At 42.4% G+C, this 14,899-nt stretch overlaps 1 protein-coding gene across 1 annotated transcript in view; it reads right to left on the bottom strand.

Annotated features, from left to right (window-relative positions):
- LOC139159137 (zinc finger protein 850-like) overlaps positions 1–14,899 on the bottom strand; it is a 29,858-nt gene that overhangs the window by 13,760 nt on the left and 1,199 nt on the right. The window contains exons 2-5 of the mRNA XM_070736493.1: positions 14,378–14,491; positions 11,407–11,533; positions 6,293–8,246; positions 248–367 (exon numbers count right to left, since the gene is read on the bottom strand). Coding sequence (XP_070592594.1) covers positions 248–367; positions 6,293–8,246; positions 11,407–11,533; positions 14,378–14,491 — 2,315 coding nt within the window. The remainder of the gene's footprint in view (positions 1–247; positions 368–6,292; positions 8,247–11,406; positions 11,534–14,377; positions 14,492–14,899) is intronic.

Below are 14,899 nucleotides of genomic sequence, written 5' to 3'. Positions count from 1 at the left end.
CTAGATAGAATATCTGCAGAGGATATGCTGACATGGGATCAATCATCACTAGCAGCATATTACAATTTGCTACTAGCTGCCGGTGGCCCACCCAAGCACCTGTCGTGCTCGCGGGTGGTGTTCCTCCCTAAGACGGACGAGCCTAATAACCCGGGCGACTATAGACCAATTTCCATCGCCTCGGCCATCCTGCGGGCGTTTCATAAAATCCTGGCTTGGTGGCTCCGTGACTCCGTACAACTCTCACCCCTCCAACATGCGTTTCTTCAAAGGGATGGCTGCCTTGAGGCATCGACCTTGCTGCACACCATATTTCGCCGAATACACAAGAACAGAACTCCCTGTGCGATGCTGTTTCTGGATGTTGCTAAGGCATTCGACACAGTGTCTCACCAAAGCCTGTTCCGAGTAGCACGCGAAGCAGGTCTGCCTCCCCCACTGGTCTCCTATCTGAAGCGGCTATACAAAAAGAGCAGTGTAAATATGGCTGGGGCCACTGTAAAGTGCGGCCGGGGCATAAGGCAGGGCGAGCCTCTATCTCCGCGCCTATTCATTATGGTCGTTGACAACATCATCAACAAATCACTACCCAGCGTCGGATACGACCTAGATGGCCAACTGATAGGCAGCATTGCCTACGCAGACGATCTGATAGTGTTTGCGGAAAAACCCATGCGCCTTTAAGAAAAACTAACTCTAATTTCTGAAGCACTCCACACTGCCGGTATGACACTGAATGCCAAAAAATCTCACGGCATCACCATCGCAAAAGATGGAAAACAAAAATGTATGGCTCTACTCCCAACCCATTACACTTGTGATGGTAATGAAATAAAGCCTGTCGGTACGGGAGAGACCATCAAATATCTGGGCCTCCAATTCAATTGGAAGGGGCGTGTCATCCCCAAAAACACCGGCAAGCTAGATGCAATGCTGAAGGAGGTCTCCAGAGCACCATTGAAGCCACACCAGCGCATAACGCTACTCAAATTTTACTTGGTGCACAAATTAACCCACGAGCTGGATCTAGGCCATGCCCACCGAAATACACTGAAAAAGTTGGACCATCTCCTAAGGGCTGCAGTAAGGCAATGGCTCCGGCTACCATCTGACACACCCACGGCGTACTTCCACGCACACGCCTTAGATGGAGGTCTAGGGCTGCCGTGTTTTTCCATGTCGATCCCACTTCTGCAACATGCATGCACACTCACGACTTGTGAGTTTTCTCCTGCATTTATCAAAGAAGCTTCAATCAGCTGTGCGCGACGAATATGTTATTCCACCCCCCCACTCTCCTGTCAGACCTGAAAAAGCTTCCTTGAATAAGAAGTGAAAGGTCTTCAAGAGAAAAAACAGGAGTCGAGTTGCCTCCTGAAAAAAGCACCCTTGGGACAACCATGACCTGGATGACTGACAATCTCTAGACTTTTACTGAAATTTTATTTGACTGTGGTGGTTTCTTCAACGGCAGCCTGTTTTCTTTTTTATTATAAAAGGTTTTTGAATTTTTTCCTCCAGTTTCCATATATACATCAATACATATATCAACAACAACAACACAAGAGCACACAACAGATTTAAACTTAATATTAACCGCTCCAAACTTGACTGTAAAAAGTATGACTTCAGTAACCGAGTTGTCGAAGCGTGGAACTCATTACCGGACTCCGTAGTGTCATCTCCAAACCCCCAACACTTTATCCTTAGATTATCCACGGTTGACCTATCCAGATTCCTAAGAGGTCAGTAAGGGGCGAATACAAGTGCACTAGAGTGCCTTCCGTCCCCCGTCCTCTCCTATAACTCCTATACCATTCTTCTTTCCTATATTTATTCTATTCTTTGACTGATATATTTTATTCCTATTTCTTCTCTTCTATTCTTTCTTAGATATATTTTACTATGAGTATATCCTCTATAACCTTCATCATGTATTTTACTATGTGTATACTCAGGAAAGCCCTCATTGTGTATTGGACAAAATCAATCAATAAAATATATCTTAAAACATATCAATAACGTACATTGTTATACATTTTTGACAATCATAAAATCTTATTTTGCACTTATTTTATGGTTATTTACCAGACTGTTTTTCTTCTTTTACACTCTCCATCTCCAACTCCGCCCTCTACCTTCTTGCTTTCTCTCCCCTTCCTACATCCCTCCACTCCTTCTCTTCTCCCTTCCCTTTCTACTTCCTCTTTCTCCCTCTTAACCATTCCGAGTGATCCTAATCCTAATTTATCTTATATTTAAGAGTGATAATATATTCCTGTACATCCGGTACATCTATTGATGCTTCTTCTAAAATCATATTTATATCCTTTCTGTACTCATTTTATATAACTTTATTCTAGGTATATGCTGTTATTTTATTGCTGCCACCCCAAAATCTAGTTTTGTCACCTGGGTCTACCACCATTTATTCCCCATTTCCTTCTCTTTTAATCATTCTAATTTGATTTCTATGCATTTTCATTTTCTATCCAGTCATAAAAGTTCACCTATACATTATAATATTCTGTATCTTCCTTATATTTAATTTTCATTCAGAGATTCATCTCTGTAACCTGTTTTCAATGAGTTCTTTCTACCCTTACCAAACACTCCATTAAACCAAATGTGAAAAGTGCAGAATGAAAAGCTGAAGCTCCATACTCTCGGTAATTCCTGACATCTTTCAATTGAGCCCGCCTTTTAAAAAAAAATATGAGGATCTGGTTGCTTGTCTTCAATAAATATTTTAATAATACATCAAACTTACATTTATAAACAGCTGCTAAATCTTCAAACTCTTCTTTCTAAGAGTCCAAAAGGGCATTGGGTCATAACTCTGACCAAATCCTGAAGTGTTGTAATCAAGCCTTCAAACTGCAAATGCTCAAGAAAAAAAATCTATTATTTTCCAATCTCAGGAGAGTTCTGAATGGAATTATTCATCAAATCACTGGGGTTCTCCAGTATGATTATTCAGTGAATCTGTCTTCATCCATTAATTGTGCTTTATGGAAGTTTACAAATGGAGATCACACAACTCTGGATACGGCAACTATTGTAAATACATGCCATTTGTCAAGTGCCTGAATTTTGATCATGTGATCATGGGGTTGTTGCAATGGTAATTAAGCATGAAAATTGGTCTAAATCACTTTTTTCCATTTTATTTCAGTTTTTCACTATAACTGAAATTTCATCCAAAGCAGTTTCTGGCTTTCGGATTTTAAAACTTGGATTTACAACAAATGCAGCTAAAATGTCTTTATTGTTATACTTTGTGTAATAAGATGCTAGAAAAACATTGCCCTTCTTGTATTTTAGTTATACCAATAAGATCACTGGATTTGGTTATTTAATTTCTTATGCTGAGGCCAACTGAATCTCTGTTGATGCAGCTAAGAAATAATAACAATTCCTTATCAGGTGTTGGGAAAAATTTAAAACTATGAATGCCACCAGCCTAATACAATCCTATTAGCTAATCTGCTGGATACAGTGTTATATGTCAAGGCTCAGGCAACATTCTTTAAAGTATGAGTGCCAATCCTGTTTAGCTATTTGCCCTATGCAGTTTGCGATTTTAACATCTCCAATACTTCATAATTTTCTGGATTAAAACAAGTTTATAGAAGAAACACCACTTGCAATTTTGGGCAATTAATGTCAGAAAATAGAGTGGAGCACTGAAATATTTCTCCATAATAATGAAATCAAATGCAATAATGTGGCTTACCAATCCATACAAAGAGCACAGGGAAAAAGGAGGACATTCCTTATTATGGTTCAAAATCACATTTTAGAGTAGCTAGAAACACTCATTTTTAAGTGGCTAAACACTAAGGTATAAAGACTTCAGATTTTAGGGGGAACATAATTTGCTCATGGGGTACAAACACCACTACCCATTGACAAAATCAGTTAATGAAATCAAGTTTTTTGATTATGTTCGTTCGTTGTTTTTGAAGAGTGTTGTAATCATAGATTTTTAGGCACTGAAATTTAGGAATGGAATATTGCTGGAGGGTGATGTTTTAGCCTAATTGGGTGCTGAATAAAACCTTATTCTTTCTATATGAAAGGAAGCAAGAGTCCAGGCTGAGTAAGCAAGCTGCAGAATCCATGACCACGTGGAAAATAATTAACTTGATATACAGCATGAAGAAAACGTATAGCTAACTTCCATATAAGGAAATATATGCCTTACTCTCATTCCTTTGCTAATCACCAGTAAACACACAATCCAGGAAAAGGCAAAGAATGGAGCTCCCGTTAATTATCTATAGGGAAGTCATGAGAAGATTGCCTTATACAGTGCATGAGTGAATGGTAGTTGGGGGATGGCTTAATGTATGTGGCGTTCGCGAATTGGTTATTCTGTACCACGTCAGGAAAAGTGAAATACAATAAAAGGAGCGATCTTGATACAACCGAGGTCGTCTCATTGAGAGAAAATTCTCTTCGTTGCTTCATTCTGATGTGGCAATTATGGCACCCTGTGCCTCCCTAGAGGTCGACCCACTGGGGGAGGGCTGTTTGCCTTCAGAAGAGGACTATGACATCGAACAGGTTGTGGTCTGTCCATAACATATCCACAGGTGGTTGGTAAGGCCTAAGTGGGCACAAAATATTCTGCCACATCAGGCAGGTGTGTGGACACCATTGTTGCAGCATTTGCTCTCTGGCTTTGCGGAGTACTCGCTTCTCTTGTGCCATGATTGTTCCATTGTTCTCAGATGTCTGGCAGCCTTTGTGGATCACCATGCACCATGTTGATCAATCTTGTGCCAGGGTTTCCCAGGAAATGGTGTCGATATCCAGGGGCTTGAAGGCGGCTTTCAATGTGTCTTTGTATCACTTCCTTTGTCTCCTTGCAATCACTTTTCTTGGCACAGTTCATCATAGAGGAGCTGTTTGGGGATGCAATGGTCTGGCATCCTTGTAACATGGCCTGCCCAGCATACCTGGACTTTCATCAGCAGGATATGAACTAATGGCAGGCCTGCTCTGGAGACAACTTTTGTCTGGCACCTTGGCCTGACACCCGATCATCAGAATTCTATGGAGGCAAGTTGTATGGAAATGGTTCAATTGCCTAGCATGCCTCCTGTATAGTCCACACATATTTCCAAGTGAAGAACAGTACAGTAGTTCTCAAGTTACACTCATAATTGAGCCCAACACTTACATTGCTAAGTAAGGCAGTCAAGTCACTTGCGATTCTGTTTGCAACCTTTTATACAACACCTGTTCATCAAATCACTATGGTTCTTAAGTATGGTGGGAAATATACAACCAGCATAGTCAATGTGGGAAGGTAGTTTCACTTAACGAACATATGTAGCGGTGTTAACTGAACCACCATACGTATGGTTAAGCGAAACTGCCTTCCCATATTGACTGTGCTGGTTGTAAATTTCCAAATGGAAATCATGACCCTGCATGCCACATAAATGCAGATACTTGACTTACGACAATGGACTCAAACATTTCTGTTAGAGACATTTCTTAAGTGAGTTTTGTCCTATTTTATGACATTTCTTGCCACTGTTAAGTGAATTACTGCAGTTAGTAAAAGAGCCAGGGTGGCGCAGCAGGTAGAGTGCTGTACTGCAGGCCACTGAAGCTGACTGTAGATCTGTAGGTCAGCGGTTCAAATCTCATCACCAGCTCAAGGTTGACTCAGCATTCCATCCTTCCGAGGCGGGTAAAATGAGGACCCGGATTATGGGGGCAATAGGCTGGCTCTGTTAAAAAGTGCTATTGCTAACATGTTGTATGCCGCCCTGAGTCTAAGGAGAAGAGCGGCATAAAAATCAATCAAACAAACAAACAAACTAACAAACAGCTAGATATTCATTGAATCTGGCATCCCCATTGACTTTGCTTGTCAGAAGATTACAAAAGGTGAACAAATTATATTGGGATCCAGAAATGGTCAAATATGAACTAGCTGCCATGCATCTGAATTTTGATCACATGATCATGGGGGTTTTGCAATGGTCATAAATGTGAAAATTGTTCTTACTTTCCCCCTTTTTTCACCATAACTTTGAACAGTCATTAAATGAACAGTTGTAAATTGAGGACTAGCTGTATTTGATCTCTCCAGAATATTGACTCTTTTATGATAAATAAGTTGGCCTTTCTGTCTAAACCTATTTCCACCATCCAGAAATTAATAGTTTATGCCATCTGGATCCTTTAACAGATTAACAGAATTGGGAAGGAAACTTGCAGTTTATCTAATCCAACCCCCTGTCCAAGGAGGAGATCCTATATCTGTCTCTACCTAAGATTGAACTCACAACTTCCTGATTGTGAGTCAAGAACTCCACCTCTAGGCCACAGCAGCTGGGTTTGATGGATAGTGGTGGCTCTGTTCTCAATCTCTTTCCATACTCCTTTCAGGTATGCTTTTTCTCCAGTGTGGATCCTCTCGTGGCGATTAAGAGAACTTTTGAAACTGAAGTTCTTTCCACATTCTGTGCATGTATAGGGTCTCTCCCCTGTGTGAGTTATTTTATGGGAATTAAGATGTCCTTTCTGAGTAAAGCTCTTTCCACACTCTGGGCATTGATATGGTCTCTCCCCTGTATGGATTCTTTGGTGACGAGTAAGAACTTTGTTGTCAAAAAAGCTCTTTCCACACTCTGGGCATTGATATGGTCTCTCCCCCGTGTGAATCCTTTGATGGATAGTAAGGGCTGCCTTCTCAAAGAATCTCTTTCCACATTCCTGGCAACTAAGTTTTTTCCCTCCTCCATGGATCCTGTCATGACGATAAAGACTATCCCTAAAATGAAAGCTCTTTCCACACGTTGTGCATTTATATGGTTTCTCCCCTGTGTGAATTCTTTCATGAGCATTAAGCTTTCCTATTAAAGCAAAGTCTTTTCCACATTCCATACAACTATATGGTTTTTCAGCTATGTGGATCCTTCGATGGCCATTAAGCCCAGTCTTGCTAAAGAAGCTCTTTCCACATTCTGTGCACGTATAGGGTTTCTCTCCTGTGTGGATTCTTTCATGAGTGAGATTTTCTTTCTGCTTTCCATACTCCATGCAGTTATACGGTTGCTCCCCTCTGTGGACTCTTGTATGAGAATTAAGTTTTCCTTTCTCAATAAAGCTCTTTCCACACTCCAGGCATTTATAGGGTCTCTCCCCTGTGTGGATCCTTTGATGCATAGCAAGGGTTCTGTTCTCAAAGAATCTCCTTGAGCACACACTGCAACTATATTTTTTCTCCCCCGTGTGGATCTTCTCATGACGACTAAGAGAACTTTTGGAACGGAAGCTCTTTGCACACTGCATACATTTGTATGGCCTCTCCCCTGTGTGGACTCTTTTGTGAGAATTGAGATGTCCTATCTGCCTGAAGCTCTTTCCACACACCAGACATCGATATGGTCTCTCCCCTGTGTGAATCCTTTGATGACGAGTAAGATCTTTGTTGTCAAAAAAGCTCTTTCCACACTCCAGGCATTTATATGGTCTCTCCCCTGTGTGGGTCCTTTGGTGGACGACAAGGGCTCTTTTCTCAAAGAATCTCTTTCCACACCTGTTGCACCTATGTTTTTTCTCCCTTCTGTGGATCCTCTCGTGACGGATAAGACTAGGCTGGAAATGGAAGCTCTTTCCACATTCTGTGCATTTATATGGTTTCTCTCCTGTGTGAATCCTTTCATGAGCATTAAGTTTTCCTATTAAAGCAAAGTCCTTTCCACATTCCACACAGCTATATGATTTCTCAGTGATGTGGATCTTTTGATGGCCACTAAGGCTAGCATTGCTGCAGAAGCTCTCTCCACACTCCGTGCATTTATATGGTTTCTCTCCTGTGTGCACCCTTCTATGATAATTAAGTTTTCCTATTAAAGCAAAGCCCTTTCCACATTCCTCACAACTATATGGTTTCTCAGCTACGTGGATCCTTTGATGGCCATTAAGACTAGCATTACTACTAAAGCTCTTTCCACATTTTGTGCATATTTTAGCCTCTCTACTAAAACTGGAACCCTCCCCCAAGTTTACAATACTTTGTGGTTTGTGTTTGCTATAAAGATTCTTAGGTAAAGTAAGAGAAAAGAAATGATAAGATGTGGAGGACTTTTCCACTCCATCTTCTGAGGGGCTTCTCTCTTGTCTTTTTGAATTTCTTTGATGCTCAGATGTCACTTCTCCTTTATCATTTGCTGTTGGCAGCAACATTAACCACTCCTGCTTCTTCTCCATTGCATCACCTGCTTGGAAAGAAGCAAACATAAATTTATATGGTGTTGTAATCATAGGTTTATAAGCACTGAACTTTGGGAATGGAATATTACTGGAGGGTGATGTTTTAAGCCTAATGGGTGCTGTATAAAACCTTAATTCTTCCTCTATGGAAAGGCAGCAAAGTCCAGGCTGAGTAAGCATCCTGCAGAATCCATGACCACGGGGAAAACAATTAACTTGGTATACAACATGAAGAAAACCTATAGCTAACTTCCATATAAGGAAAGATATGCCTTACTCTCATTCCTTTGCAAACATACAATCCAGGAAAAGGCAAAAGAATGGAGCTTCCGTTAATTACCTATAGGGAAGCCACAAGGGAAGCCTTATAGGGTGTAGGAATGAATGGTAGTAAGGGGGATGGCTTAATGTATGTGGCGTTCGCGAATTGGTTATTCTGTACCACATGTCAGGAAAAGTGAAACACAATAAAAAGGAGCGATCTTGATTTAACAGAGGTCGTCTCATCGAGAAAACTTTCTCTGTCATTTCATTCTGATGTGGAAATCACGGCACTCTGTGCCTTCCCAGAGGTCGACCCACTGAAGGAGGGCTGCATGCTTTCAATATGGGAATTTAGAACTGTGAGGAGAAGGCAAGATAACTTCTCACGAGGTGAGGAAAACCAACACCCCCATTTTTCTGTAGAGGATTTTGTCAAAACTGGCAGGTGGATGTCAGGCTTGGACTGCCAAATTTTTTTCTAAAAGGGAGAACTGGAGAATGCCCATTTGTACTTTATATTGCCAATTTTTGTAAGCTGACAGGAAAACCTGTCAGTTCTGCAGATGCCTGTTATCAGCTAAAGATTGTGGGTTCAGATTAACAGAGTTGGAAGGGGCCTTGCAGGTCATCTAGTCCAACCCACTGCCCAAGCAGGAGACCCTACATCTGCCTCTACCTAGGATTGAACTCACAACCTCCTGATTGTGAGGCCCAGAACTGTAAATGCCACTTTTTCAGTTGTTGGGTGACATTCCCTTCAGTTCATAGGAAGGATATCATGATTTCCCAGCTTTTTAAAATCTTTATTTTTTGTAATCTATCACAATTTATAGGCAAGAGATTACTTTAGAGTTGTTTTTCGAAGGCTTTAAAATATTTTGAAAAATATTTAAAGTCTATGTTATTTAGAAAGAACATCTTGTACCAGAAAATCTGTCTTATTTAACTATCAATTGTAAAGCAAAATCTAAAAGTTGATTACCAGAGTACAGGACAGCTACTTTAAAGCAAATGTTTAATGTATGGATGTTTGAACTTTTTAATCCTAAACCAGAAGTTAGTAACTAACAAATCTCTCTGGAGGCAACTGACAAGATTTCACAGGAATTATATATGCAAATGAATGATACCTTTATAAATTCAGGGAATTTGCAACTGGACTTGAAAGATGATAAGAATTTGGAGAAAAAAATATAGAAAAAAATTATGGGATTTAATGATAGTTGGGAGGAAGAAGTTATATAGGAAATAGCATTTGATATGTTTTAATCCATTTTTTGCAAAGTATACTTGTTAAAAGAGGAATGAGCAAAAGGAGACTAAGTGGAAATGGAGAATATATTATTAAATATTTATATAAGTATTTTTGTTAATTTTTACTGTATCTTTGCTGAACTATAAAGGAGAGCTGAAGATTTCAAAATAAGTTCATAGAATATTGCTCACATATGGAATGAAAAGATATTTTGGTTGTACTGTATTTTAATAGGTAAGTTGTTAATGTACTTGTTGGAGATAAATTTATTTCATATACATGCAAACTTAGGTATGGAGGTGTTTCTACATTTTCTAAATATTTTGTTTCCTTCTTATTTATTTTGCATTATATTGATTTATGTGTTTTATCTATTTAAGATACAGTGGTACCTCAAGATACGAACCCCTCATCTTACGAACAACTCGTAATACGAACCCAGGGTTCAGAAAAATTTTGCCTCTTCTTACGAACTTTTTTCAAGTTATGAACCGGCGTTCGAGAGACAGCTGGGAAGCCGCGCGGCTGTTTTAAAAGGTGACAGCCGGGCGGCGGGGCTTCCCAGCAGCCTCCCGAACGCCGGTTCGTAACTCGAAAAAAGTTCGTAAGAAGAGGCAAAATTTTTCTGAACCCCGGGTTCGGTTCGGGAGGTTGCTGGGAAGCCCCCCAGCCTGGCTGTGACCTTTTAAAATAGCCGCGCGGCTTCCCAGCTGTCTCCGAACGCCGAACGCGGAAGTTCGCGTTTGGCGTTCGGCTTCGGGAGACAGCTGGGAAGCCGCGCGGCTGTTTTAAAAGGTCACAGCCGGTCTGGGGGGCTTCCCAGCAACCTCCCGAACCCGGAAGTTCGGCAAAAGTTCGGGGTTCGGGAGGTTGCTGGGAAGCCCCCCAGGCCGGCTGTCACCTTTTAAAACAGCCGCGCGGCTTCCCAGCAGCTTCCCGAAGCCGAACGCCAAACCCGAACTTCCGCGTTCGGCGACTGCTGGGAAGCCGCGCGGCTGTTTTAAAAGGTGACCGCCGGGCTGGGGGGCTTCCCAGCAACCTCCCGAACCCCGAACTTTTACCGAACTTCCGGGTTCGGGAGGTCGCTGGGAAGCCCCCCAGGCCGGCTGTCACCTTTTAAAATAGCCGCGCGGCTTCCCAGCAGTCGCTGAACGCCGTTTTTTTGCGGGGGGGGGGGGGGTTGGTTGCACGGATTAATTGACTTTACATTGTTTCCTATGGGAAACAATGTTTCGTCTTACGAACCTTTCGTCTTACGAACCTCCCCCTGGAACCAATTAGGTTCGTAAGACGAGGTATGACTGTAATTCTTAATAAAATTATATGAAAAAACCCAGCTCTTAAGGAGGGATTTTCTCCTCAGATAAACATACTCCATCTGCATTTTGGGTATAGCATCAGCTATGAATTCAACTTGGAGGTCTGATGATATCCAAAGAATTTTTCAGCTGGCAACCACATTAAGATTTTGCTGTTGACTGGACAATTTGAGCTGTTACCCAAAATTATAGTAAGCTTTTCTAACAAAAGATATATCACCTTAAGCAATTTAGCTGCAAGTATCTTCTTTGTTTACACGCACCCTCCTGGGGGAAAAAAATCTTCTTTCTCTAATGAATGGAATTCAGAGCAAAGTGAGGACTTACCCAGGGTAATAATATTTCTAAAAGCCTCCAATGTGACTTCTGCGCACAAGGCTCTCTGACCAGAATCCAGCAGCGCCCACTCCTCTTCTGTGAAGTCCACAGTGACCTCCTCAAAGGGATCATAGCACTAGAATGAGAATGTTGTATAAAAGGCAGTCCCAGAAAAGATATTTTCCCTCTTATTATACAAAACAGAGCTTTACAAGAAACCAAATGGGCATGGCCTTATGACTGTGAAGCCGCCAGTCTTCCTTGCCGTAATAGCTGGTGTTCTTAAGTACACAAAACATGACTGCATCTAAATTGCTGAATAGCAAGAGCACCCTTTGGGTTGGAATTATTCAACAAGTGGGATTTGAGGAATAGAATCCAGAGACTCACCTGACTTGGAAATTGTACTTTCTTTACAAAACAGGGCACGAGACTAGGAATTTGTCCCATAACCTATTTAAAAAGGGCCTGGAAATCTTGAATAACAGTCTTACTGATGCAGCCATTTAGAATTGATCTAAGGGATTTTTCATGGGAAATATGTCCTTAAGACACAATTCCTCTTTTAACTTGTAAAAACTCAAATTAAAATTTACAAAGTGGCAATCAGGTCGACAAGACGTGCATACAATGTCGACCTGATTGCGTCTGCGGAATCCCGCCTGGCCGCCCTGTTTAGGGTGACTTGCTCCCTCCTTAATCAAGGGGGAGTTGAGGAATCCTTGCAGGATAGTGCTAAGGTATTTAACAAGTTTTTCGCAGATAAAATCGCTCAGATCCGGACTGGACTTGACTCCAATTGGAATGCAGAGTCGGCTGATGAGTCAGTTGAGGTGACAGGGGCCCGTCTCAGTCCACCTGTTTGGAGCGAGTTTGACCTAGTGACACCTGATGAAGTGGACAAGGCCATTGGAGCTGCGAGTTCTGCCACCTGCTTGTTGGACCCGTGTCATTCCTGGCTGGTCTCGGCCAGCAGGGAGGTGACACAGAGCTGTGTCCAGGAGATTACCAACGCTTCTCTGAGGGAGGGGTCCTTCCCGGCTCCCTACAAGGAGGCACTTGCGCACCCACTCAAGAAGTCTTCCCTGGACCCAGCCATATTTAATAACTATCGTCCTTTATGGGGAAGGTTGTTGAGAAGGTGATGTCACTCCAGCTCCAGCGGTCCTTGGAAGAAGCCGATTATCTAAGCCCTCGGCAGTCAGGATTCAGACCTGGCTACAGCATGGAAATTGCTTTGGTCACAGTGATGATCTCTGGCAGGCCCGGGACAGGGGTTTATCTTTTGTCCTGGTGCTTCTTGACCTCTCAGTGGCTTTCGATACCATCGACCATGGTATCCTTCTGTGCCGGCGGGAGGGGTTGAGGGGCACCGTTTTACAGTGGTTCTACCTCTCTGGTCGATCGCATTTGGTGTTAGCAGAGGTCAGAAGTTGACTCCTAGGTCCCTACCTTGTGAGTTCCTCAGAGATCGGTCCTCTTCCCCCTGTGTTTATGCCAACAGGTCAAGCTCAATCCAAACAAGACGGAGTGGCTGTGGGTACTGCCTCCCAAGGACATGTCCATCTGTCCGTCCATTACCGTGGGGGGGGGAATTATTGGCCCCCTCAGAGAGGGTCCGCAATTTGGGCATCCTCCTTGATCCACAGCTGACTTTAGAACACCATCTTTTGGCTCTGGCGAGGGGGGGGCGTTTGCCCAAGTTCGACTGGTGCATCAGTTGCGGCCCTATTTGGACAGGGAGTCTTTGCTTACGGTCACTCATGCCCTTATCACCTCGAGGTTCGACTACTGCAATGCTCTCTACATGGGGCTATATTTGAAGAGTGTTTGGAAACTTCAAATTGTCCAAAATGCAGCCGCATGAGTGGTTATGGGCCTTCCAAGGTATGTCCATATTTTGTCATCAATCCATGGACTGCATTGGCTGCCGATTGGTTTCCGGACACAATTCAAAGTGTTGGCTATGACCTATAAAGCCCTACATGGCATGGGACCAGATTATCAATGAGACTGCCTTCTGCAGTATGAATCCCAGCGTCCGGTGAGGTCCCACAGAGTTGGCCTCCTTAGTGTCCTCTCGACCAAACAAAGTCGGCTGGTGGGGCCTAGGGGAAGAGCCTTCTCTGTGGGGGCCCTGGCCCTCTGGAATCAGCTCCCCCCAGAGATTCGCACCGCCCCCACCCTCCTTGCCTTCCGAAAGAGTTTACATTAGATCTCTCCCCCGACCAATGAAAGTCCTTAGTGTGATTTATTGAATGAATGCAAATGAATGTTTTAAGTTAGAATTTTTAAGAATCTTTTTAGTATATTAATTGGATAAATTGTATTGTTATGTTTTTTTTGGTATATGCTATGAGCCGCTCGGAGTCCTCGGAGAGGGGTGGCATACAAATACAAATCTAGAGCCAGGGTGGCGCAGCAGGTAGAGTGCTGTACTGCAGGCCACTGAAGCTGACTGTAGATCTGTAGGTCAGTGGTTCAAATCTCATCACCGGCTCAAGGTTGACTCAGCCTTCCATCCTTCCAAGGTGGGTAAAATGAGGACCCGGATTGTGGGGGCAATATGCTGGCTATGTTAAAAAGTGCTATTGCTAAAATGTTGTAAGCCGTCCTGAGTCTAAGGACAAGGGCGGCATAAAAATTGAATAAATAAATAAATAAATCCAATAAATAAATAAATATTTCTGAAGCAATTACCATATTCTGCTTTTACAATTAATTTAATTCATTGGGTTTTTTAAACTGGTTTCTCCTCTCTTCTGTGAAGTATTACAAAATATTCAACAGACATTGTCTAACTCAAGCCTCTCAGGCTCCGAGTTGTCTCATTTCCAAAATGATCTTGAGAATTGATGAATAAGGTGGGGTGGGGTTGGGGAGACACTGTTCTACTACACAGATTCAGCATTTGCCTTTACTGCAGAAAACATCAGGAAGGGAGCTTGAATTCTGCTCCTCTCAGAAGACACCTATTTACCTGCTGAAATGGCACAAGTTGGGACTTCCTGAAAAGTAACTCTTGAGATGGACTGCATTGATTCTCTCTTTCCTGTAGCTCTGCTGAGATATCGTCTGTGAACAGCTCCTGCATCTGAAAGAGAAGCCTGGTTTATGATCCACGCTCATAGGACTGTAATTGTGTTAGTCTGCTTGCCTTACCTTTGCTACTCCCCAACCCAAATCAGTGAGAAATTCAGGGATTTCGATTTGAAAGCTATTTTTAGTGAATGCCTGCCATTTTAATGAAATGTTTCACTGCCTATCTTTCATTCCTCTTATCATCCTGATCAGTTGTTTCTTTACTTATCTCCTTCTCTTGATAGCTTTGGCCTTTCCACCTTTGTGGATGTACCTATGCTCGTTCTATCTCTTCCACCAGGAGTCTTTATCTTTATATTTAATTTTTAGCTCTTGAATGGGGAAACTCTGCAACATAATTCAGGGACAGACCTTGGAATGAACATCGATATGTTTTTGCGCAGAAGATACACACCCAGTC

This window comes from Erythrolamprus reginae, chromosome 2 (assembly GCF_031021105.1).
Source record: "Erythrolamprus reginae isolate rEryReg1 chromosome 2, rEryReg1.hap1, whole genome shotgun sequence".
In the NCBI taxonomy this organism is placed as follows: domain Eukaryota; kingdom Metazoa; phylum Chordata; class Lepidosauria; order Squamata; family Dipsadidae; genus Erythrolamprus; species Erythrolamprus reginae.
The sequence above is the reverse complement of the archived record's forward strand: the minus strand, read 5'-3'. Positions and strand labels throughout refer to the sequence as shown.